This window comes from Lagopus leucura, unplaced genomic scaffold, assembly GCF_019238085.1.
Source record: "Lagopus leucura isolate 7727_CA_CO unplaced genomic scaffold, USGS_WTPT01 Super-Scaffold_741, whole genome shotgun sequence".
Taxonomy (NCBI): Eukaryota; Metazoa; Chordata; class Aves; order Galliformes; family Phasianidae; genus Lagopus; species Lagopus leucura.
In genome coordinates, this window is record NW_024962256.1 from 981,590 (window position 1) to 1,008,311 (window position 26,722).

A 26,722-nucleotide genomic window follows, 5' to 3' on the forward strand; every position below is an offset into this window, starting at 1 on the left:
CTGCAAGTCATTCATCTTAATCTTTCTATAGATTCCAGAACTTCAGAGATGGACATTTTCAGCATCAGTTACAATGAGCACTACTTCCTTTTATGCAAAGGGTTTGGGAACTCTTTAATATTGTTCCAGCTGGTTTAGAAAAATACCCTGTCTCGTTCTGGGTATTTTAGTAACAAATTTTTCCTGTCACAAATCATACAAATTCCTGTTCTTGTTTATATATCCATAACTGCTTTAAAGCAAACAACAAAAAATGCCTTAACAAAAATTAAAGAAGCAGTTATCAAGAAGCAGTTATCAGAAACAGTTCATTGAGGCAAACAAGAACAGAGATTGTTTTCATTATTGTTTAGCCTCATCTGCAATGGACTGGCCTTCGTTGTTTATTTTTAAGAATTAAACAAACATTATCTATTAACATAACATAGCACTTTTATCTTTAACATGTATGTCAAAATCAGGCTCTGAAAATGACTGCCGTGGATCCATTTCTCTACAGAAAACCAGAAAGTAAACAAGTGAGTCACAGTACTCTGGTTTAAATGTAGAAGTTGCCATTGGTAACAAGGTTAAATTCATGACTGTTACTTTTGCAGAAGTTTGTCACTCCAGTAGAGAGCCTGGCTTGCAATTTATCCAAATAGCAAAAATAATATTAAGCCATTTTACAAAATGTTTTTTGTTCTATCATCTTATAGTTCATCAAGACCATAGTATCTCACTGGAAAGCTTCTTAACAATTTGGTTACTTGCAATTACATGTAAACAGATTTCATTTAAATCCCACCTTCGGATGGATCCTTTCAGTCAAGGCATTCCACAAGGCCATACACATTTAACAGGGAGCATTTTTCATTCACTCATTATAATCCACTTTTGAAAGCAACATCTATATTAATACATTGCACTTCCAATGAGAAATAAAACAAAGAATTTGTCCTCCCTTTTCCTGGTGGGGACATCTGCTTCAAAGAGCCCAAGTGCCTTTTCCAATAGTGACATTATTCACTGATTGAGGTAAGTTAGACTGTAAGGTTACTCAGCTCACATACCAGACCACCCTTAACAATAGAATTGTAGCTTTCTTCACTCCAGTTTTAAACATCCCAAGTGACAAGGCTTCTCAAACCCCAGAAATAACCCCAGAAAGCTAAATCAGGAATAGGCATTTGTAATTTTCAAATCCATTGAAGGCATTAGTTTCTTAGCTGGTTGCTTAGACTTTCAAAAATGAAACTGTTTTCCCCAACAAAGAACTAAAAACAATTACTTTCACTCACCTGACAGCTGGGACTAGATTTAGGCCCATCAGCTAGGGATACCAGAGAATGAATTGTTTCCAACTCCTGCTGGTAAAAGGTCTGAATTTTGTTTTCTAGTAGGAAATCTCTTACTTTTTCATGCAGTGTTTGGATTAAGAAATCCAAACCTTCTGGTCCACTACAAAAATACAGAGAACAGATTTAAATAAATAAATAAATAAAAATCAAGAAATACATTACAGTTTTTAATAACAATTGTGTAAGAGTAGCCAGATAGACTGGTTTTAAAAGATCAGAAAGTATTTTACTGTCCTTAGACAGTAAAAGAGTTTGAATCCAAACTCCTAAGTAAGGCAGACCATTTTAAAATGCACTGAACACCTCGGTTCAGATTCCCTTGCTCCAGATCCCCTTTCTGTCAGAGATGTAAAAGGTCCGTCCATGCACAGTATTTTAACATCTGACTAATAATCAGTTGGGTGCTTTTTAATTCTTTTCTCAGCTCATGGACAAGTATCTTAGCTGTAAGGATTGTTAACTGTTCAGGAGAAAAGAAGGCTGCTATTGTATGCTTGTGCAGAGTACAGATCACAGTGGGACCCTGTTCTATTTTCCTCCAGTTATCACATTAACAAATAAGCAACAACAGAATCTCACACATTGCCTTTAAACCAGTCAGGTTACCACATTTACCTCTGTCCTGCCCCTGGGCTTTGGAAAGGTTTATCATAAACTTCTCTATACAGGCAGGGGAGCTCCAACATTCTTGAAATCTGAACATCACACACAGGATCATCCACCTTATCTGAAGCAGGAAAAAGAACAGCTGTACTGGCTTTAAACAAGCATACCTCAGGCGGCACAACAAGGTTTCACACATTAGTATTAAATTGACAGATTTTGTTTGTTGCTGTTGTTATAAAAACAAAACCAAACCACAAAGGTCACTCCCACTTTTATAGTCTAAAAGGAGGTAAATGATCTGTCGTGGTGCAATGCAAACTGTTCTTTTGCCTGATAATTAAGAATTGGGTATTTTACCTGAAATACATTAAGTAAGCACATAGTAAGGAACTTTATTTGTGCTGCTGATGTTAAAGCAATTTAAAGGCTACGTGAATTTTGGGAACCTCCTTCAACAAAACAATGGTTTTTATCACCAACCCTTCAATAGTTTATATATTCATAAAACTTCTGTTTGGAAAGGAGGGCTTTCAGATTTTTGCAAGAGCTGAAAAAACTGATTTTTTTTCTTCCTTTTTAATCTGAACTACACAAGCTCTTTAAAAAACAGGCTTCCTCAGTTACACAATAGCACAGACACTAAAGAGAAAAGGTGTTATGCAACTGGAAGATCCTAGGATATAAATAATCTATTGTTGCCCAAAGAGCTTTGAGATACAGGTCAGCACCCACAGATTTCTGACTGAGTGACTTCAAAAGGGGGAATAATTTTCAGGCATTCTGTGGAGTCAGAAAGTTTAGGAAAATGGGCTTTAATATAAAAATGTGACAATAAACTGTTGTCTGTCCTTGGAATGGATGATGTGGGCTGTAAACAACAACTGTTTCTTCAAAGCAGTTAGCATTCTTGGTTAAGTGTGACACAGCTCATAATTTTCTTTCCAATGAGTTTTGGCTGTTCTATTTCAATACAAAGAAAACTGAAGAGCACTCACAGATATCCAGTTAGAGTATCTTGTATATTCTTGTATACATTCTATTCATCTTTCATAAACCTTTCAGGAATTCCTCTTGTATAGGTAGTCTTCTAGTCCCACACATTAAGCAGTGTGTATTTTAGTTTTAGCAATGTAAGGTTAGAAAAAAGGCACACGAATGCAAAACTCATTTTTCTAAAGAGATGCCAGAAAACAAAGTGGAAATCATTCAATAAACTACACAGAGCTTGGGCACAGATCCCTGGCACTTACAAAAACATGAAGACTGAATTTCTCTTTGCTGTCTGAAGGTCCGGACGTAACCTCTGACCCTGATGACATCCCCAATCTCCAGCTTGGTTTTCTGGCTCACCATTTCCTGGAATTTCTTCATCTGTTCAAGCACTTTAAGACTGCTGGGGGTGCTTGGGCACTCTGTAAGGAGTGATGGAAAAGCAAATCAGGCACGGAGGCCAAATGTCTAAACATTACTGTAGTCATATTACTAGAAAAGGGAAAGGTCCCAGGCTTCATTTGTGCTGGGTAGCAAAACTTAAGGATGATAAAGTTAGCTTATAATATTACATTTATTTTAACAGTTCACCTGGGGAAGGTATAAAAGGGAAGAGATGTCACAGGTTGAAAAACTGAAATATGAATTGGAAATTGCCAAAATTGATTTTGTCATACTAAGGAGGAGAGGATAAAAAAAGGAAAGAAAAAGGTCAGCTGAACGTTTATATAAAAGAAGCATGAATCATCTGAGGTGAGGCCAAACCATTCATGTGATGTGACGCAATACAGTGAGATGAATGCAACTTGACAGAACTTCTTTTTTTATGTAACACACCTTCGCAGGACAGCAATTTCTTCATTATTTAAAACCTGAATAATGACCTAACAACCTCTGATCATCATTACCAACTTTGAAGAAAACTTCCTGTGCCTCTTGGGAGCTATTTTCTTTACCTAACACAAATTAATTTTCATTAATAAAATAATAGTCAATCAGTGCTATTGTACATGTAAAATAATAGCATACAAGGCTGAAACAAGAATTCGGAGTCCTCACTGTGTGTCAACCACTATTTGATGCAATTTCTTCCTTATTTAGGAAGAAATTGAGGAATTTATGTTCCTCACAAAAAAAACTAATTTGTGAGTCCCCATTTCTTTTTTTTGGAAAACGTCAAGTGTAAGTTAGTATGAATTACCTGTGTGTATAGAAGTGCTTGTTCCACTGATATCAACACTTTTTAACTCCTACATCAAGCTTTCCCTGCCTTTTCTATGCAGGTGTAGTACTGGAAGATTACACTAATGGCATTTATTTCAGTTTCACTAGCTTCAATCTATTACTGGAGCTTTCAGGAATGTCCAACGTAGAAATTATCCCATATTTTGATATACAAGAAGGTAAAGTCAGACATTACTGAGTTCTTCTGTCACTGAGTACAAAAACAGATTCACTTAAAATGCATAATTTTTGCTCGTTTAGAACTGTTGAAATCACAAAATGTTTGCTCCCCCTGCATTTAAATCTACTTTTGAGTTCATCAAGCTAGCATACACATAAACAGAAGGAAAATATGAATGCAAACAAAAAAAAAAGAGGAATTCTGAAACTATTGTGCCACAAGGGTGGGAAATGAAGATCAAGTTGGTGGTCAATTGACTGGTTTTATAAAGTGTAAGAAGAGGATTCTCTGAAAAATTTCACAGCATGGAATTGAAATACATTATGCTAATAAGGAAAAGGCTTGATGAGTCATAATGCAGTGTTTTTATTGGCACCATGACTGGCAACAACACAAAAAGTAATACGAAGCTCCCAAGATGGCCCAGGCTGTGGGATATGGTTGTTCTGCAAGTGAGATCATTTACTAAATTATTTAAGTTGCAAACAAAAAGTACACTCACAAAGAGGAATTACTTAATAAGTTACCTGATAAAGATCTTTCTGCTACCATGGGATTTTTCCAGCAGATACAATTTATAACCCCAGTACTATCATCCACTGTAAAAAAAAAAATAAAAAAAATTGCAAGAATTACAGAGAATATGAAAGTAGGTAGTGATGTTCCAAGAAATGAAAATATGTAGATATTCTCAGCAGTCATCTCCCTGCATATCTCATTCTAATCAGGCTGTAAAGGAAAGTGGGGGCTCATCTCCTGCTTTTGGCTTTGAAATAGTCTCCAAACTTACTTGCAGAATACTTCAGTGCTAGACAACATGCCTACATGCATAGCAAGCAAAATAGCAGCTAGCTCCTCAAGAAATAAAACTAAAAAAAATATCAAATACTGACAAATGATGCTGATTCACTACATATATGGGGTACTAGAGGTTTCTAATTTAATTGATAAAGTCAGAAGGTAAATCAGTGCTGAAAGTTGAAGCTAAACAAATTACAATTAGAAATGAAACACAATGCACAGAAATATTAATACCGAAACAAGAGAACAGCATGTCAGGGCTGGTGGGGAGTGAGGAGGGAGGTAGAATAACAAAATAGGTAAAGAGAGTCCTATCTCCAGCTACAATGTTTTTTACGCTAATATTGCAAACAAAGTCTGCTGGCCTTCCCCATTTAAGAGATTAGAACAGCAGCCACCACATCCAGACAGGACAGAGGACTTGCCTATGGTTGTGCCCTAGGCCAAGGATTCCTAATTTAAGGTACCACTTAGTGGCATGCAAGCCACTTCCGTATTAAAAAGGTTAACACCTACCCTCTCCTGAGCATGTCAGCTATCTGGCTTTTCCTGTCTTACTAGTACCTAGGCAAAATAAGTCCTGTGATTCCTGCCCTAGGCACTGTATTGTTCAAGACACCAAAAAAGGAAACAAACAAACAAACAAAAAAACCAACAAAATAAACTATAAAGCTATTAGAAGAATCAATTGTTCTATAGATCAAGAGACTTCATATGGGCAGCTTGCCCAGCAAACATCCTCTAAGTAAGAAGGTACCAGGTGTCTGTCAAACCATGGCAAGGATCACATTTCCAGTCCAGCTAAAACTCCAAGCACATTGTTCCCTGAACATAACTGCCTCCAACACTGACCTTCATAAATACGACCTCTTCATAAATAAGAATCCACAATTTTCTGCTGCTCCTCAAACCAGCTCTACAAAACCAGACACTATATATAGATAAAAAGCAACAACAAAGAAATCCCCTCTAACCAGTTACTACAAAAGCATCAGTGGTGTTTACCAGGAAGGTACTGATTGGTACTTGCAGTCGCTTCCTCTGGGAATCGTAGCATCAAAGCAAAATGCCTTTGCATTGTCTCATATGTTTTGAAACAATCTCCCTATTTGAGGGTCTGATCTCAAGTCATTGCCTTGTCTTCCTGTTTCCCAGTAGGTATGCACAGACACATTCTTAATAGCAAACAGCATTTATAAGATGCAGGCAATCCCAAATTCCATCACTAGACGTATGGTTGTTTCACTGCTATCCCCCTCCTGAGCTCCCATATCTGCAGCTATTTCGATAGATTTAGTTCAGCACTGGTGTAGACAATGATCTAATTAATAGGGTTTCCTCTCTTTGGTACAGATGAAATGCAACTATTTTAGTTGGAGGAAGAGCCATCATGCACCATATAAAGCTACCGATGCAAGCCAACACTGACAATAAGAAACAGGGAAGACATTTCACAATTATTTTGCTACACAATGTAGATGTTTCCTTACAGACCAAAATACATGCTTCCTAAGAAGAGCTTGGAAGCCAAACAAACAAGGCTGAAGGATTAGGAAGCCAGATGATTCCTAATCAATGTGACTGTTAGAAATCATAGAGAGACCGACCTATAGCTGACCACAAAGCTGAACTTGGGTTGCAGAGCCAGGCCCTGAAATAAAGCTCCCAAATAAACCTTTGAGCAAAAACAACTCCTGAACCACAGGTGAGTGAAAACTATTGCAATTGTATTCCTAATCAGACAGGAGAACGTTAATCTATTTTAAATGCATGCAGGGCGTCTACAGGCTTGTGAAAACTTCCTGGGCTCCCCTGCCATCCTTTCTCATCTCCTTGCATTTAATTTTATTTACTTACTAACTCTAGCATTGACTGTCTCACCATCTTGACTCTTATGTTAACTGTTTGAGAGGCAGTCCACTCAAAGTCACCTGGTAAATTAGTAACTGTGTTGGTTTCTTTGTAAGAAAAGTTTGTTTTATGTAGGGCCTAGTGAGTCCACTGAGGCTCCAGCGAGATGTCTGTTTGTAAGGCAAGTGTTCAGCCTTTCAGTATGGTCCTGGAGAATAAGGAAAGCCACATCTGATGTTGTTTGGTTCTCTTAAAAAGGAAAGAAAAGATCAGAAAAGTGCATTGGCTAAAAATATGAGCTTGCTGAAAGCTAGGCTTTAATTAGATATCCTTTTCCTAACTGATCATAATAAGAGCAATTAAACAAATCAATGTCAAAATGTATGTGCTGTTTTACATGGCATTTAGAATTATTATTAGCCAGGAAAAAGTTAATTCACTCTCTTCTAATAATTACTTTGCTATCAGTATGGATTTGGGCTGTATGGATTTGCAGCACAGAGAGAACCTAAGACTCTTAAAATAAAAGGTATATATTCTGAAGTAGACAGATAGGAAATGAGTGGGAGAGATGGTGGCAGTGACACAAAGACATTTCAGTTCTATCACAGAAAAACTACAAAGGGGCAATTGCTTTGTAAGTCACTTTTAAGCAGATGGAAAGCGAGCAAATGCTGAACAGCGCTCCAATTGATGCAACACCTGCTCTGTGACTCACTAACCAGAGTCTGTTGAACTGAGAGATGCAAGAAGTTACAAGCAGGAAACTGTCTAAGAAGTTACAATTCTATGCTGCTGGAACCAGCCTGCCTGAAAGAGAGGGCCGGCTGGGTAGAGGCACCCTGGCAGGTAGCCTGAGAATTCAAACCAGGAACTGCTGGAACAAAGAGCAGAGTTAGATGTGAAAGAACAGCAGGAAGGCAGGCTGAGAGCTGTATATTTAAAGGTTGGCTGATCTAACACTAAGTTCTTTTTGTTTCTGGTTTCTTTTTATTTCTACTCCTCCATTTTCTGTTCCAATCAAACATTTCCAACAAGCATTACGTAACACTGAGGCTAGCATGGGAAAGAATTGTCCATTAAATTGCTTTTGCCTAGGTCATTGTGATTCTATTTTCCTCTGTTCTTATGAAATGCTGTCTCCATTTGTATTCTAGTGCAATAACAGAATAACTGCTGACGTTCAACTAGTTTCAACACTTCGTTACATCATCAGTCTCATCATTTCTTAACTTAGGCGCTTGTTTAGACTGTTCTACTTCAAGTGACTGAGCAACTCGTGCTTTAAAATACATAAACTTGTTATTTGGTGTAATGGCAGGGTAGTAACACAGAAATTAGATGGGAAGACAGGAGATACCCTATTTAATAAACTTGCAGGGACACTTATGTAGAGCAGACTCAACTCTAAGCAGCTACACTGTTTGGGGTATGCTTCATGCATTGGCAGCCAGTGCTACTCTGCAGTGCTGTGGTGCAACTGCAGGTGTTATGGAAGCTGGGACCTGGCTCTAAGCTGTCAATTCTATCTTCTCAACACCGCTCACAGAGGGGGAATTACTGCTGCCTCCATCTTAAAAATGGAAGAACTGAGTACAAAGTGTCACTCCATAACTTAGCTCCATCAGATGGAAATTCGTGTCAGCAGACACTGGACACAGGTTCTTCAAATGCCTGCAGAGTAATGATCTATGCCTTTGGCTCTCCTTCCTACTGTGAGATGACCCTTTCCCCACCCCCAGTACTTCAGTTTGCTTTTTCAGCACACAACCAGATGGCTCCAAGTTAATGAAATAGGCTGAATGCAACAGGGAAAAGCAAGAGGGAGGAGTCGACTGTGCTGGTGGTGGCAAGGTCTGGTGGGTACTACGATGGTTGGGTTGGATTTGCTAAGACACTTTGGCAGCTAATTATAATCAAGCTTAACAGACACTAAAACCTGGCTCCAACACACAATAAAACTTATAAAGTCAGAAGGGGTTTCTGAAGCTCAAAAAAGGAAGAAATAACTTCTTAGAGAAATCATTAAAACCATTTACTTGTGACTAAAGAAAGAGCATATATGCAAAAGAAAAACAGTGGGGAACAGTGGCAAGGTAATAACAAAAATTAAATTGTTCCAGATGACCCCAAATCAGTTACTCGGCTTCAGCCATTTATTTTCTCTATTTTAAAAGAGAAACAGTAGCTTGCTAAAGTATTCTGAGCTGGGCATATACTTCATGTAATAAAGTAGATTTGTTTCAAGAATAATCAAATAAGGCAACTTTTAATTTCAGTAACAGTAACTAAGACTAGAGGGCTGATAAATGCAAAAACAAAGATGGAAATTCTTCTTACCTCCGTAACTGTGAAAGGCTTCTCGCTCTTTAGTCTGAACCACCATCCCAACAACATCCACCTGTCTCACTGGATGGCCATTATAGAAGAATATACCTAGATAGAGAACACTCCCAGTAAGTAAGTAAGTAGTTTTTCTTCAACATCCTGCCCTATGTAGGTTTGACTGACAAATGTGACTTCCTTGCACGCTTAATGTGCCTTAAAGTTAATTAATGCCTGCTTATGTGAAAAACCCCCTCGATTAGCAAGTACTGGAACACAAGGAGGAAGCATCAGCTCTATATAGGATACGAAAACTGTGTTATTGTAATCTCAAAACTCTATCAGCCTTTTGCTTTCTTCTACATTTGGATCTGCAGAACTGCTTACTGTGGGCTTAAGGTTCTTTGTTTTTGTTGTGTTTTTTTGTTTGTTTGTTTTTACAACTTCAAGTCTTAAGGATAAATAAGTGAATACAATGGAAGCACTTTGAGTTTCTCACAGCGCAGCTGCTCCTGATTAAGGCATTGCCTCCAAAAGGAAAACTAACACAATTCTGTCTTTTATTTCCAGAAGAACAGGAGCCATGGCATAGGGTAGTGCATGGAGGTGGGTGGGGGGTTAACAACCCTCTCACATTGCAGAGCACACACTGGGCAGTCATCATGGATGGTATCCTGAGTTTCAGTTTCTGAAATAACATGTTCTAAAAACATCCCTTCAGAGCTATTTTTGCACATCTATAAAGGTGACTTGGATAGGAATAATACAAAATGAAGGAAATGGCGAGGAATCAGAGCCCAGGGGACTTCCACAGCACTGAGGTTGCCACATAGTTTAATTTCTTTCAAGAGCATGACCAATGTTTTTAACAAACCTTGATGTGAACATACACTGAAGCTTCACGGTCCACTAGCAGGAGAATAACTGGGCAATAAGCTCTGGTTAAACCCTGGTCTAATTTTCAGTCCACGTGTTTTCTTCAGTTTTGGAATACTGTTGTTTTACTGAAGTATGAGGCTATCTGGGACATTCAATAACTGCCTTCTAAAAACTACATAACTCAAGGGTCTCAAAAAGGAACATTTGTCTCAAAGCACTGTGGCAAATCTTATAAAGGGAAAGAGAAACATTGCAACAAGGGAGTCACAAAAACATTCTGTATTAAAAAAAAAAAAAAAAAAAAATCAAACATGAAATCCCAAAATAACTTGTCCTACATAGGCAGAAGCCTTAAGTGGGACTGGAATTAGTTTTTCCTCACACACAAAACAAAAACAGCAGTTTCAGAAAAAGCCAAAGGTGATCAGCCAAGCAGGTCACAAACAGGAGTTTTGCTGACACAAGTCCACTGCAATATGTCAGGGATGCATCCACTGCAGTCATCTTAAAACCACGCAGTCACCGGTCAGATGCAGTATAAAGAATGTTTAGCAGGTTTGTCCAGTTTTCTCATTCCATTTATCAGGACACAAATAAACACTGTTAGAGAAACTCTCAATGAAGGTGCACCCAGTGTACATAAACATTCATTAAATCTTACAAAACATACATATGAGAAGGTCTGGGTCACTTTCAGGGCAAATCTATGAGGCAGAGACACCAATCTCTTCATGTGCAAACAAGCAACAGGTTATTATATTCATTTCACAGTTAGTAAGCTGAGTTTTGGCAAATGACAGTGACCAGATAGAACTGGTTCTCTATATCCCCATAAGCTTACACAGAACTCCACCCTTACTCTCTGAGAAACTACCTGAATTCATACAAAAGATGACATTATAATTACATTATCAATCAGAAGCTGCTGAAGTTGATGACTTGAAGGTGTAAAGAGGGCACTTTTCTTGCCCCAGATTATCTGTTTAAATTATGTTCACATCAGTAACAATAAAAACACACTACACATCTGAAGCCCTGTGTAGGTGCATTCAATCAAGTAATCCAGTAAATAACATGTACATTAACATGCTGTTATCACAACAGGAAACCACAGCTGCACTTTAGGGGGACTATGGAGAAGGCAACTTCTGGTCCTGTTGTTACCATCGCCAAGGAATGAGGTGTTTGCCATTGCTTTAATTTTTATTACCTCCTTTTGTGTTATTTGCAGCTTCCCTTGCTTGTTGATAAGCTGTCACAATGCTGTACTGCATGATAGCTCTGCACACATTTCCGTGGTGTGATTATGTGTTACAACTGAGTTTGACACCCACTCTCCTTTCATGGCCTCTAAGTCAACACAACTGCTGTGTTTTTCTGGGTGGTTTTCCAGCCTCTTGTCACCATTTCTAGCAGGAGAGTAATTGGACAGGTTTACTGCTTTCCTCTGTGTTCTTTTAAGGGATTAGTCATTGTTGCATCAAATCCTAATGCTTAAAAATGGAAAGAAAAAACTTATTAGGTCATTCAGTTCATTTCCTCAGAGCAACTGCAAAATTGTTCCATACAGTAAATTCCTGGCAATTTGTACAGTCAGGATATAAACAATCCCAGTGAATGGGATCCCACCTTTTTCCTGGGGAGGCTGCTCCATAATTTAGGGAAAGCACTCTGAGAATAACTGCTAACATTTAGCCTGCCTGCCTTTCTATTCTTCCTAGGTACAACTGTTTTGCACTCATCCATTCTTAATTATCCTTACTTAATGACTGATTCATTGCTAATCAGCTCCAGCTGGTCTTCAAACCCATTAAAATTCAGGGAACATTGGCAGCAAACACCTACCTTCCTCCTTCCTCAAAAAATACTTTTTTTTTTATTTAGAAGTTTCCATTGAGCCGATGGGTGAGATATGCTAAAAGATGTCTTTTGTGGTACATACACAGCAACAGGACACTGAACAAGATTAAAACTGTTTTTCTATGAGATTTCATTTTATACTTTAAAGCTTGGTTAGAAAATGACACAGGATTGCAAACAAGCTTAGTTGTGCAGAATGCCAGATGCACAGGAAGTGAAGAAAGCTCACATGCACCAATTTTAAAGACTGATATCTTGATATGAGAGATACCACTTCCTTAGGGCAGTCTTAAAAAAACAAAAACACAAATAGTTATGAGGCAGAAGACAACTCGCTCAACTAAAAGAAAGGGAAGGGAAGTGAGAAGGAAAAAGCCTAAACTATGTAGAGGTGAACAAAAGAGCACACAGAATTGTGCCTTCAAAGGCCAGTCACGTTCTTTTGAAGCATGTTTATTGATGTGCACAGATTTAATTCTTCTGAGTATGTTTGCATGTGTGCATGCATGAACTGTTTTGTATTTCGTTCAATAACAATTAAAATGTCTCTGATTAAAGGAACAGCCTTTATCAGATGCACCTGCTATACCGGTACTACAACGAGACTGCAGAGTTTTTGGAAGCCTTGAGGTACTGCTTGCTTGAGTACAAATACCAACACCAGACTGAAGACCCAATCCTGAAAAGGCTTTAAGAAAAAAAAAAAAGTTTATGAAGTCCCAGTGAACGTAAGAGTGGTTGTAAAAAGAAGAAAACCACCTGTCCTTCATTTCTACATGAGTAGTACTGTTGTTATCCTTGCTGGTAAAGAAAAATAAGAGAGAATCACAAAACCTACAGGATGGAACTTATTCAAAGAACCATACAAATGTACTTTTTCCCCTGTGGAGAAAAAAATAAACAAAAAAACAGCCCCAGCAAACCAAATGGAAAACACGCACTGCTTAGGGTTTCCTGCTTTTCATCATCAATTCTAAGTTTCTCGGGATTCCTCCCCAGCTTTTTCTGCACCTCGACACATTCCAGTTTGAAGTACCAAACACTGCAGTCTGTTTAGATTCTTTATAGTGAAAACAGAAACTGAAGATCAGACCCCACAGTGCTCCACAAAATGTACACACACAGGTGACATTGGCTGAAGATCAGCAGAAGCAGACTGGCACACAACTGCCAGTAATGGTTAGAAAACAAAAGGCATGGTACAAGACTCAGCCCAGGTGCCAGAACTTCCAAGCAAGTCTTTCAAATACCTGAAGAACGTTGTAGCTTTCATAACTAGAAATTAAGCAAACAAAACCTATATTTATTTTTTACAATACGTTAATATACCATCAACTAATTGATATTATGTCATAATAAAGAGGCTTAAAACCCTCCTCAAGTATTGTGGACAGAGTGGCAAGGTAAAACATGTATGGCCAGAAAGGACCAGCATTTTTAGAACTATCAGAACATAACAAGCACTACCACAGTGGAAGTACACTACCTTAATGTAAGCCAGCTTGCGTGTGTATACACACACATAAATGCATGTATATATATATACATACACACACACAAGAAGAAAAGCTCACAGCACTAGCTTTTTTTTTTCCCACCTTTATTTCTTCAAGGTAAACAATCTGTTCTTCTTAGAACTACTAAAGGTACAACTGTCATGTAGTTTTAGAGTACTGAAAAATAACTGTACTGATGTCCATGAAGCATTCTGAAATCCCTCGATGAAAAGCAAAACATAAATCAAATACAATTCTTTGTGTCTCATAATCAGCACATACAAGTACATACCTGGAACTTGCTTGGATTCTCTCATTTCTTTTATATCTTTAATATAGAGTCTTGCAAAAGCAGAAAATACAGGATCTAACCCCCAGAGCAGGGAAGGTATCTCTTCTTCATGCTTCTTGGACTCAGGCTGCATTAAAACCTGTGAATGCAAGAAAAAAAATGTAGTTATTGTCTACACAGGTGAACAGAAGCTGTTCTACGTTTTAAATGAATGACAAATTGGCTTGTGATCTTACAAACTGCAATACAACTGAGCTGATGAGGAGTCACAGGAACTTATTAATACAACATCACCTTTGCTTCACCACATAAAAGACAGAAAATAGCACTTCTGACAGTTCACTGAAATATTAAGACTCAACTTCAACAGCATTCTACCTACTACTTCAAATGAAAGAGGATTTCCTTATCTATGGACAGAGAGAGATAAATATAATACTACTTTAAAAGTGAGACTGTGGGATACCAATTAGTTATTTCCTGTGTACTCCCATTTCCTCTCACCATTCCCTTCCCAGTCCATGACATTCTCCTCACTGTTCATCCTGCACTTTACTGGGGGAAGGAAGGAAGGCTTACTTTTTATACCCCCAACCCCCACAAAAAAGGCAACAAGCTCTTCTGTATTTTGAGCATGCAGTTTCCAATAACTCTGTAACGGTTACTTTCCTCTTACCTCTTCAGTTTCCCCTGTCTAATGCCTGCTATCTTTTGTCAGTACTGGACTCATTCTCAGCTTGCTGCAGTTGGTTTCAGGAAAACAAACAAACAAACAAACAAAAAACACACACAGAAAACAAGCTCTCAACCTTGAAGGTTTGTCCAGAACATCCTGTAGAGGTTTTGAGGCTGAATATACTCTTTATTACTTCCTCCCATTTTAACTGAATTGTTCCTGTAAACCTTTACAAGTTACCACCAAACGGATATCAGTTGCTTACAGGTGTGGTGCAAAGGTGGCAAGCAAACTGATTTTGAGCAGCATGTCAGGCTGAAAGCCTTACTCTTCAAAGAGTGTAAAAAAGCTCCTTTCTGTGTGCTGTCAGTGATCTCTGTACTCTGCACAAGATGCTTATACATAGAGAGACAACATGACATGAATATCATGATAGCGTCTTGCATTATTGGGAAACAACAGAGCTTGGATTCCACTTTGTTTCTGTTTTCACACTTAAACCTTAATTTGGGCCTGAAAATCATTATAGCACAACATGCTAGAGCATTGCTGACATATACTCTATCTATTCTCACTCTCCTTTTCTTACTTGAATCTCCCCAGGAAACACATTTTTCCTCCTGCTGAATTGCAGTCACTCATCAGAAGAAATTTCTAAACTAAGCTATTGACTGCATGATCTTATTAATGCAAGGCTGTTGTTGCTCCGTATGCAAGTTCTCCAGTTTCTTTCTAAATAACCTATAGAAAATTTAGACTATAAACTTTTCCAAGCAACCATATAGTTTGAACCTCTATTTTACTCAGCACATGCATTTCTATAACACATTTAGTCTTCGCAGTCCATCACTTTTTCCTTATAGCCTCATGTACACTGATGCCTGCCACGTCCCTATAGCCAGCATATAGTATAGAAATAAAAAACCCAAAAGATTAGTCCAACAGACGTTCATGGCTTGCACAAAGACATCACACACCGAGCAATAAATACATACCAGAATTAACGTGTGATACATCGGAATAAGGAGAAGCACTGCTATTCAGTGTCCCGCTCCCAAACAGGAAATATTACAGTAAAGTTTTGTCCTTTTTGGTGCTACAGTTGTCCAACTGCTCACTTTGAGTGGCACTTCTCTCAGACATGTATCCCACGGGTACAAACACAGTTCTCGTTGTCTATCATGATCTTTTATACAAAGCAGCATTCCTTTCTGCAGCAGAAGCTCTCTCTCCATTTCAGAAACCACTGGGAATTGAACCTGAAATCCTGCAGCTTCCCCGTAGCTCACACACCTCATGACAGCTCTTCCCCTGAGAAGCTCACACCCTTCGTGTACAGCACCACTCTGCCTGCTTCGAGATGCTTCATACATCTTAAGTTCTATTCACAGACCTGTGGGTTCCTGGAGAAAAAGTAAGACCCTTCTCTAGCGCTACTAAAGCACAACTTCTTGTTTCTTCATTTGTTTTCAAGGCCACAAAACAAATCCACCAGAGTCCCACGGTAAGACTTTCCATCCATTTGAGGCTGGGAGAGTGAAACTCACTCCAGCCACTCTGTGGCTGACAAGCACGTGAGCAGCACCCACAGCGCAGCCCTGCCTTGCCCTTCCTTGGTTCTGGCAGCCTCCCCAATCTCTGCCACACTCCAAAGCCAAGCCCACTCACTTCCTTCCCTCCCAAGCAGTCCACTTGTAACCACGTTTGAACCTGTTACAAACCAAAGCTTTGTGGCCTGGTGGGAGGCAAAGACCTTTGCTATTTCCCGTGCTCCTTGCCTCCATACACTCACCACAAATCCCTTCTCCTAGGGTAAAAGTCTTATAATTCTGTACAGGGCACTTAAACCCAGCCCACAGCGTTAGCAGCGGTTCTTTTCTTCTGCAACAAAGACACATCAACCAACTCCATCCAATGCATCTATTTTTCTGTTTGGTTATAAACTTGTTACGTGCACATTTACAGCACTAGTAAATACAACAGTTAAAGAGCTGATAAAAATGCTTCAAACCAACTTCTACTTTGCCACAGAATGGTGCATTCCCGTAACCTGTTCTTGAACTGGCACAGGAAGCCTCTCTATCCCAGGGGTTAATTAATTAGTGACTCATCCTGGCAAAAGTGAGACTTGCCATTATGTCAGGAGTGCTTGCAGCTCCGCACCGTACTGTTGGTGATACGCTGTCACCAAGGGAGATAACAGTGACTCTGTACAACAGAGATCCAAGGGCTGAATGGCCGGCATTGTGGCTACGTGCAGCTCACAATAAACAATCCCAAACAGATAGAAGATGCACAAGTGCTTAAGGATTAAAATGACTTTTGCTAAAGCATTGCGACAATGTTTATCGATACAAACAATGCAGAGTCATAGAAAAGTATCATCTTATTCTATGTTTCATTTTAAATGCCATGTAAAATGGCTTTACAACTGTAGTGGTACAGGGAATTCAGTGCTGCCAGCAGTGCAAAAGGCAAGAGAGGCATCAAGTCCACAAGCTTAGGAGAGCAAAATATCCCTTTTGCCACTGTAAAACATCTCTGAAGAACGGCAATAAAAGCACAGTAAAAGAAAAAAAGAAGTTGGAATTAAATTTTACTATCTGAAATACTCCTCTGGGAAAGAGTTCCATTTCAAAGGCAAAAACAAAGTTGATACAGCACTTACCTAAGTACAAACAAACAAAAATGGTCTGAATTTGATACTACTTTAGGCAGTACTCTATCCAAATAAAGGCATTTCCTTGACTTCCTTCTATCAATGTTAGCTTTCCTGACCATAGCGAGAACTCAAACAAGACCGTAATCCTCAGACTCCTGGTGCACTTAGCAAGGTATTATCTCAAAAGGAGGAGAGGAACCAAGGAAAGCTGGTGGTCTTCCATCAGTTGCCACCACCTAAAACCAAGCCATTTTCTACATTCCCTCCCACGTGGTCCACCCAGGAGGATGGCCTAGGCTTGCTAGAATAGCTCCTAATTAAACCACCCAAACTATTTGTTCAACAGAACCAGTACAGGCCAATATGTCTTGGCTCCTAATCCTGTATTCACCATGTATCTTCTTCAAAAACGGATAAAGGATTAAGAATTGGTCTTCTTCCAAGCCCAGTGAAACAGGAACCACGAGAGAAGTGTCTATTTTAATTCACCTTACAGAGTCTTTTCTCCAGATGTGTTAAGAACCCAAGCTCTTGCAGGAAATTTCCTTCATCAGAAATGAGCTGTTTGGAGTCACCAAGCCATAGAAGAAGCACCCTGCCAGTAGTTACCTGCAACCAGGCTGCAACTACAACTGAGCTCAAAGACTTCCTCAAGCTGACTGAATCAGAAGCAGAGGATATCACCTACCCATGGAGGCAGTTTAAGAAGCCTACCAGGCATCTGCTCTTCTCCAAAGCCTGCAGCCACAATACTGGCACCAATCATTTATATGGGAAGCAGCGCTTGAACTGCTGTAGTTAACAACCCACTGCATTAAAGTAGCTTAAAGTCCTCCTTGGTCTACTCGAATAGAGCAGGCCACAAACTGGCTGAGGGGGAATTGCTTCATGGTCAGCCATGACTGCCACAGAGAAAGCAAATTGTGGAATGTGGGACATCTGGGTTTTGTAACCACCTCAGTCATCTGAATTGAACTCATCTGTGCTTGACTCAACACCCTATAGGACAAAAGAGTATTATTCAATTCTTCATGAGCAGCAGAGGCACTTCCAGTACAAGGCAGTTAAAAGTGGTTTTCATTATCCAAAGCCACATACAACATTTTTAATTAAAAACAAGCAAAGAAAACCAACATTGTATTATACAACTAGATTCAAGTGAGCTTGAAAGTAAAATCTTTCATTACAGATTATTTCAAATAAAAACTCCAAAACTGAAGCTCCCCCACAGACTTCTAAAACAAAACAAAACCATAATTAAAGAACATTTTCAATACCATTAATAAAAACAACGCACTGCCACCAAAATAAATCACTCAAAGAAAGCAGGCTGAGCACTTCCAGTCTCCCCTAACAAACTACCTTCTGCCGCTCACAGACAGCTGTAATCTCACCACAAACACAGTAGTAGTGGCTGCTACAGATAGTCTTCACTTGCTATTTGTATGTTAAAGCTATGAGATAATCATGCTGAAGTACCCTCTTCACCTAATTCTCTAACCTGTCTGGAGTGAGGACAAGAGGAAGTCTATGAAGGCGATTAATTCTCTCTGAAAGCTGTTAATCTCCCATGGTGCTGCTAGAATGAGCTGAGCTGCTGAAAAGACATTCTTTCACTGGGAAAGACGGTTCTCAGCTGTTGGTAAAGTAAAAACAAGCAAAAACAAAAACACCACACATTTTTTTAGCATAAATACTAAGTTTGATGGCTGAAAATAAAGCAGTATAGAAGCTTTGATAGAAAAGGATTCCCAAAAGTCTCTCCGGCAAGTGAACATTTTTTTTTTTTTGACAGCCACATGTAATTCACTGATCTGACATAAAGGGATATTCAAGGCAGCTAACAAAGCAAAGCAAATAAGGCATCATTCACCCCATTTGAAGGCAACAGGTAGCTTTCCTACGCTGCTACAGCAGCAATAAAGCAGATTCAGTGCTGCTCCTTGAAGGACCATTTTTGAATTTCAGGAATTTGAGCAGAAGTGGCAGGCATTGGTTGCCAGCTGCCTTCCTAAAGCAGTTCACTCCATGCAAGGCTGCCTCAAGCTGGAGAGAAGTTTTCCTGACCATGTTTTACTCCTTCATATCAGTTTATGTATCTGGTGTAAATTAAAAGAGCCTCTGCGTTAGGATCAGAATTGATGTGAATATTCTTTGCGCAGAACATTCTGTTACAACCAAAGACTTCAACATCATTACCCTGGGGTTTGGTTGAGTTGCACAGATGTGTTAAAATGTTTTCCAAACATTCCCAGTACCTAACAAAGCAGCAGGCTATGGCAGATCTACTTAAAGTTCTGAAAGCAGTTTTAATTCTTCTGTACTGTACAAACGAACATTTAACTATATCAGAACAACATGAGGCTGTGCTCGAGTCCTGGTCTCCAAATAACACAGCTATTGGTACTCGCAAAAGAAATTTAGCCAGAAGAATGCTGAAGTCTCAGACACAAACAGGGCCATCGTGCAACCTGTGAGCATAACTACACGGTGAGATTCACTCCTTTGGAGCTCTTTTGGAAGACTGAGGTCTGCTACTCTGCTTACAAGGAATAATAAAACTAGTTGGAAGTTGACTTCTATTTCTAAACTGGCTACAGTATTTTTGTTTGCATGTTTTCCTTATCTTGTATGCAATTTTTCTCCTTCCAATTACGCCTTGTAATGCTTCCTGCGTTTTCTCTTGTACTGCGGGAAGTTCAGACTATTAACCCATGTAAGAACCAACTTTTTGTTACACTTATTTTAATGCTCCCTGAGCAAGTTACTTGTTCTCTCAGCTATCATCTAGGAAAAGTACCGAAAGAGTGGTTTTCTACCTTAAAGATGCTGCAATTCCCAGCCCTATAGCCTCTGAATTTCTTTCAGAACTTCCGTACCTGAAATCAAGGACAGGATTTCCTACTCAGGACTGGACTGCTCTGACCTACAAAACCAAAAGCTTTCCTAGTAAAGGAATCTATTTGATTTCCTCTTGTTCTTTGGATGCTCAAACTAGAAAGAGATATAGTTCGAAATGCCAAAGGTGAATAATTATTGATAACTTAAGAGCAAATTACTCTGCACAATCTCTTACACTGTGTTCAATGAACTCTGAATGATGTGAAGAGTGCTTTCTTCCCTGCTGAGAAAACCTGGCTCACCATCCTTTAGCTTCAGCTGCTATTAGGGCTATTAAAAATCCAGACATTTTGTCCTCTATCAAATTTTGGGTTATAAGTTTCTATAACTCTCAGATGATGCTCTGCAATAACAAACATTGTACAAACGTTCCCACTGAGTGCTTTCTAAATGCCATCCCTGAGTTGATACAGAACATCAGCCCTGTGCAGAACAAACCCAGAACTGCACAGTTCTGCAAGAGGACTGCAACCTTAATAGCTTTCCTCTCTATAGAGCAAAGAAGGCTGAACAACTTTCTGGTAATAATTTTTGTCCACCTTTAATAAAATCTCTCTCTGAACCCAGTAGAAAAGTAACAAACAGAAAACCGACACAATTTGAAAGCAAACACCTCACTGTCACAGCTACCCAGCAATCGAGTTATTACTATTTCTGACCTCTCGGCATGTGGAAAAACACAACCAAAACATCCTCTTATAAACAGATTAAAGCATTTCCTTAATTGCATTTCAATAGATGCCACTCATGCTTCTGAAAGCCAGTCACTCCTGTGCACAGCATCCAAAACATTATATTACAGCTCAGCCAGAGGCCATAGAAATTATTTTTCCTGTTGTTAATTTTATGGGTCTCTGCTACAAGAAATTCAGTTCAAACTCATGTAATGGGATTGTATGGTTTAATCCATAGATATAGTGTGGTGTATCCTAAAACACAGTTCTGTAGATGGGAGACTAAAGATCCATTCTGACATATTAAAAAAGAAAAAAGGTTCTGGGGACTCAAAATAAAAAATTGCATCACATCACAACATTGTTTTCTCCTCACCAGGTCCCAGTGTCCAAAGTTTGTGTATGCTACTGTGAAACATACAATAGCTGCTATTTGCCTTAACAATCCACACATTGCAGTAACAGCATATGCAGCTGTAGTATTGAGCAGAATTGCTACAAAAAGCCAATTTATATTCCTCAACTTACAGCTTTTTTTTTCTTTTTTTTGCTTCAAAAAGATCAGAATTGCACAAATGTCCGCAGAAATCCAGCTTAAGGTCCAGAACCTTGTACAAGCAGAAACTGCTTTAAACATGACTGCAACATAAAAATGACATCATTTATCAGTGAAAAGCTATACTGTTTGCTCAGTAAACTCATTTCAAAGTCAAGCTTTGCGTCAGTGAACAGCTGATCTCACTGCAGCACTAAGGCCTGAACAGCAGGCTTCACACCAAAGCTCACTCCTCGATGAGTCTCACAACCCAGCATTACCCACCATCAGCATCCAATCAGTAGCAAAATATGTACTTTGGACAAAACATCTCATTAGCAAGACAAGTAGCTTAGATAAAGTGTCATGAGAGTGTATTAACCTTTCCCTGTGTAGAAGCACACTACCAAGGCCTATTAGTACACAAACTGCCTTGGTTCCTCCTCAAGCCTTGGCCAGGCTGGAGGTGGAATCCAAAGGGAGAATGAAAGCAGATTTTCCCACCTAATTATCACTTAAACTGGCTTATTCAACAATAAGAAAGCTGCACCCTTTTGCAGTGAAGTTGGAGACCTCACCGTTGAGCAGCTGCACTGCACAGGACCTCCCAATGGCTCAGGAAGGTTCTCCAAATGCACACTGCAAACAGGGCTGCCCAGTGACTGAGAAAATGTGAGGGCAGTAGGTGATGCACCCTTCTTGATCACTATCACTGCCCTCCTTTAGCAATGGTGAGCTGCACTGCTTTGCTCTGTATTATTCTTGCTGTATTGTTTCACTTACTATTTCATCGCCTTAAACTTCAGTGAAGATAAACACACTTCAAGTTGATGCCTGTGACCTTTGTGCTGACCCTGTCCACTGGCAAAATGATCTGACATGCAAATACTTCTCTTTGTTGATAACAGACATGTTTGTGGTATTACCACACGGCAAGGTCTCCCCAGGATACCACTAACCACTCAGTGCCTTCCAGTCCTTTATTTGTGTCAGACTGTCAGATTTTGCAAAACACTCCCTCCTTTCACTGAGGTGTATTTTTAATAATATATGAAGAAGGCATAATAAGCATCCTGCCTGTGCTACTGTGTAACCAGAACTGGATTTGCTGCCATAATATCAATTAAAAAATTACAATAACTCCTATTACAGAACAACTCGTTCCATGCTAAGATTCCAGAGGTGATCAGGATCATGAGATAACACAATGTCTGCTCTGGAAAACGATTCCTGGGAAACAGAGGACAAAATTCAGGATTTGCAGAAAGAAAAGCAGCAATATGTGTGGATTTTTTGTTCAGACATTTTCGTGCCAGTATTGACTGAGATGCAAAGCTATCTTTATCCCTTAATAAATTTCTAATCCTAGCCGCTATGTGAACCAATGCAAATTTGAAAGCCACAAGCAAAAAGAACAAATCAGCTCGTGACTGCCATGCAAGAGGCGAGGGGCTCATTAAGTCTGGAGGAAGGCAAACACGGAAGCATTTGTAATGCATGCTTTCATGTGACTTAACCAAAGCTTCTAACAGCCATCAGACCAACGGGGCTCTGCAAGTTTTAAATACTTTGCCTTGCATTCACGCACAGTTTTGATCAAATAGTTTCTCCTTTAAAAAAAAATTATCTCAAGTGATTAAAACGTTTGAAAGACACCAATATAGCCAAGAGTGTAGTATTTTAACTGCATATGTTTATCTCAAAATCAATACTTCAGATGGACTCATCTGTGTAGTTCTGTGAGGTCATTAAAGTCACTGACACATGGAGTGAACAAATTTAGAATAAGAACTGTACTTTAAAAATAATTATTTATCTGCAATGCAGAATATTTTAATACAGAATTACAACTAATTAATCAGAATTAATACTACCCAGAAATTTACATGTTGGGTATTCTCAAGTTAAACGTAAAGTGGAAACCATCTGACCATCTCATCTTTATCATGAAAGAGGACCTGAAATTTTACCTGCAGCAGTCAATCAATAGAGACTCAGCTACATATGTTGACATTTTCCATTAAAACTAAGGCGTAATTCTGCTAAGTAGAAAAGCCCAACTTATCCCTCACATTACGTGTGTGAGCTTGGCTGTCCTTCAGGGCATTCATCTCAAAGGTGTGTTTGTAGCAGAGCAGCTGGCAGCAAGAAGGCAAACTTCCTTTTTGTACTCTAAACTTCAGGTAGCATCTTAAAGAATGAATATATTTCACCCTCTGTTCTTCCCCATTGACCATCAATTTTTCTCAGATCAAAACTGGATTAAACAAATCTGAATCCTGACATTTGAACGCACAACTTCCTTACTGCAAGTAATACCAATATGCTGAAACTCTCAAATGCTGTACGTGTCTCTATGGCAATTCTCAGATTGCCCATGGAAGTGCCCTACTGCCTATTTTCTGTGGAAGAGCATCAAAAGCAGGAGCACCGTAGGGAATCATCTCCAGATTACTGACAAGAGGCCTGAGGAGCCACTGCAGCTGATGAGGTACAAGCAAACGGCTAAAAAAATTCTTCTCTACTTCTGGTAACAAGCATCTATTGTTCATATTTGTGCTACACATGACCAAATGACGGCTATTACTCATGTCAGAGAAGGCCATAAAGTGCTGAACACAGAACTGAATCTCAGGCTTTTCTGTTCAAGAGGACTTGTTTCCACATGTTCCATGCAGAACAGACACACATCTCCCTAAGCTACAGATCTACCAGCAGTACATTAAATAGAAGGGCTGAAGAACATCATGTATGATACAAAGTCTCCCCTCTCAATGCTTCCAACAAACAGGCAAGATGACTTAATGCTTCTTGAAGGAAAATGCATCAGCCTTTTGGCCACCTTCTTATGTCAAAAAGGAATAAAAGAGTCTTTAGTAAACTGCACGTAAACACCAGTTACTAACTAATGATACTCCTAATGACAGTTCCTCTGTACTTGACCATCACTAAGTAGAATATTAAGACACAGGAATCAGGTACAGTAGGAAAAGTGAATGACTGATGAAATGGGAGAAAAGATCAGGTATGGACGAGTCACCAGAACACTTCCATAAGCTAAATGTTGTCATACAGTTAATAAAACTATGGCAGTACAAGATGAAGCATCAAAACTTCATTCCATGCAATCCCCAACTCCAAGGGACAGGCAGCAGATTCAGCAGGAAGCAAAGCAGACTTTGGGAATGACTTCAGAGACAGACGCTGGACAGATGAGATCTTGGCAAAAAATCAAGAATACAAGAAAGGAAGTTAGAAAGAAATGTCAAGCATTAAATAGAAAGATCTAGAAGTTAACACCATAGAGCTTACAATTGAAATGAGTACCTTACACAAGAGACATCACTAATACCAAGAACAAAAGAGAGCAGAAGATACAGTCTACAGAAGAACGCCTGCATGCAATTGGAAAGTATCAACAAAAAGGGCACATACATCAAGTAAATAAAACAGAGAAGACAGCAGCGGGTGCCAAGGGTGGCAGACAGAGCAGAACATACAGAACAAGAAGCACATCTGGGATTAAGCCACAAACAAATCACCTGTGACCTCTGAGCAGTTCAGTCAACTCAAACATCAGAAGGAAGGTCGGAGGAGATCAGTGAAAGTGTGGGTGGACATAAACTCAAGGCAGTACAAAAATACACCACTAAATATTTTGAAAGAACTGAGAACAGGAGGCAGGACTGCAGTTAAAGGGCAACTTATACTGTGAAGAACACATTTCTAATTAGATTTCTGAAACAAGCACGTATTTCCAATGAAGAGAAAAGGAATAAAAGTAGTTCACACAAAATAGAGGCAGAACCTAAGAGGGGGTTTACAAACAGCAGCAAGCGTAAGCAATTAAGTTAAGAGGAAAGGATGGTGACACTCAGCAGCAGAAAGTAGGTAGGAGACTTCTAAATCTTAAGAAGGATTGGAGTAAGGAGTTACAGCTATTTTTAAGCCCACTGGTTTGAAGCAGAGCTAACGCAGTTATTCAACATCAGCACACTCTGACATTTTAAGGAAGCACTGAATTTCCAAAACGCATTGTTTTAAATTCCTGCAGGAGAAATTTTAATGTACTTATAATTCACTTTTACCTTTTTATCCCTGCCATCTGGAAACAGTTATGGCTGTTAAAACCTTCCGCTACCAGGAGAGAAGAGGAGGGAAAACAAAACAGAAAAAAAACAAGCAGGTTTCATACAGCCTCCTCCATACCAGGAAGTCAATGCAAATTGGGAATGATTTGCTACCAGCTCTTAACCTTCACCTGAGAGCTTATTTTAGGATTGAGTGGCAAGCTGTAGCTGTAGAACACAAGAGTGAGGGGGAAACAGAAAACTGCAGCTCGTTCCCATTTGCAGTTACAATGTTTAAACCTCAAATTACTTAGCCAAAAAAAAAAAAAAAAAAAAAAAAAAAAAAAGTAAAAAAGTAAAAAGCAAAACTTTATCACCAGATTAATTGTTCATTTGTTGTGTCAGCCTCTCACCTTATATTTTCAATGTTATACCAGCTAAAAGCTTGTGGTATGGAGCCCATCTTTAGGAAAGTCTAAAACATCACATCTAACATTAATTGTTAGGACAATCCTGCCCTTGTTCTGCCCCAATCTGAACCCATTTGACACACGTGTTAAAAGCAAACTGATACATAATAGAGATGCTGTATGTGAACTTCGTGCAGTACAAAAAAACACTTCACATTGCCAACAGAGCTGAGATAGAACACAGCCCTAACATCCCAGCAACCTCACTGCCAGGACTCTCAAAGAGCAAACTCAATTATGCTCATTCACATATAGCTCCAGAGCTTTTCTTAGTTTGGCATCCACGTCCTGTTACTGTTACAAACTCCGACATCATACCCACGTGCACCTTCTGCTGCCCTGAGACACCCCTGGAGCTAAAGAAAAGCTGATCCTGCCTCAATACCAGGATTTCATAATATGGCTGTCAGACTCCCTTTTTCCCCTGTCCTCATCAATCACTTTAAGTAACTAGATGCACTAGATTCACCCCTAAGCATTTTTTATCCAAGAGCAATTTAAAATAAAAAACGTGTGTGTTATTAAACTTAGTATTTTAACATCCAAATCAAAGCTATCATCCCACCTGAATGAGTACCAAGAAAATAGTTATCAGAGGGAGGAAAAGGAAACTGCATTTTAAAAACAGAGATTCCACAAGCTAAATTGGCTCTGGCAACAAGGAAAAAACCTTATCAGTTACTTCCTCCTCCCTTATTGTAGTCAAACTATTTGCATGAAACTTCTAAATGAAGTTCATATGGGCAGCAAGCCAGCCAAATCATTAAGGTGAGAAGAAAACAGCTCATCTGCGTGCAGTTGGTTCTTGGCATTAGCTTTACATGTGTGGACAGCTTGTTCTTGAGCACCATGGAACGACTTGGGTTGGAAGGGACCTCAAGGATCTTCA

At 39.2% G+C, this 26,722-nt stretch overlaps 1 protein-coding gene across 3 annotated transcripts in view; it reads right to left on the bottom strand.

The window, feature by feature from the left end:
- Nucleotides 1–26,722, bottom strand: part of STN1 (STN1 subunit of CST complex) — a 45,213-nt gene that overhangs the window by 16,964 nt on the left and 1,527 nt on the right. For all 3 annotated transcript variants that reach the window (XM_042863586.1, XM_042863587.1, XM_042863585.1), the window contains exons 2-7: nt 13,846–13,984; nt 9,334–9,429; nt 4,869–4,940; nt 3,197–3,358; nt 1,956–2,067; nt 1,281–1,440 (exon numbers count right to left, since the gene is read on the bottom strand). In XM_042863586.1, the coding sequence (XP_042719520.1) occupies nt 1,281–1,440; nt 1,956–2,067; nt 3,197–3,358; nt 4,869–4,940; nt 9,334–9,429; nt 13,846–13,978 (735 nt within the window). In that variant the 5' untranslated portion in view covers nt 13,979–13,984. The remainder of the gene's footprint in view (nt 1–1,280; nt 1,441–1,955; nt 2,068–3,196; nt 3,359–4,868; nt 4,941–9,333; nt 9,430–13,845; nt 13,985–26,722) is intronic.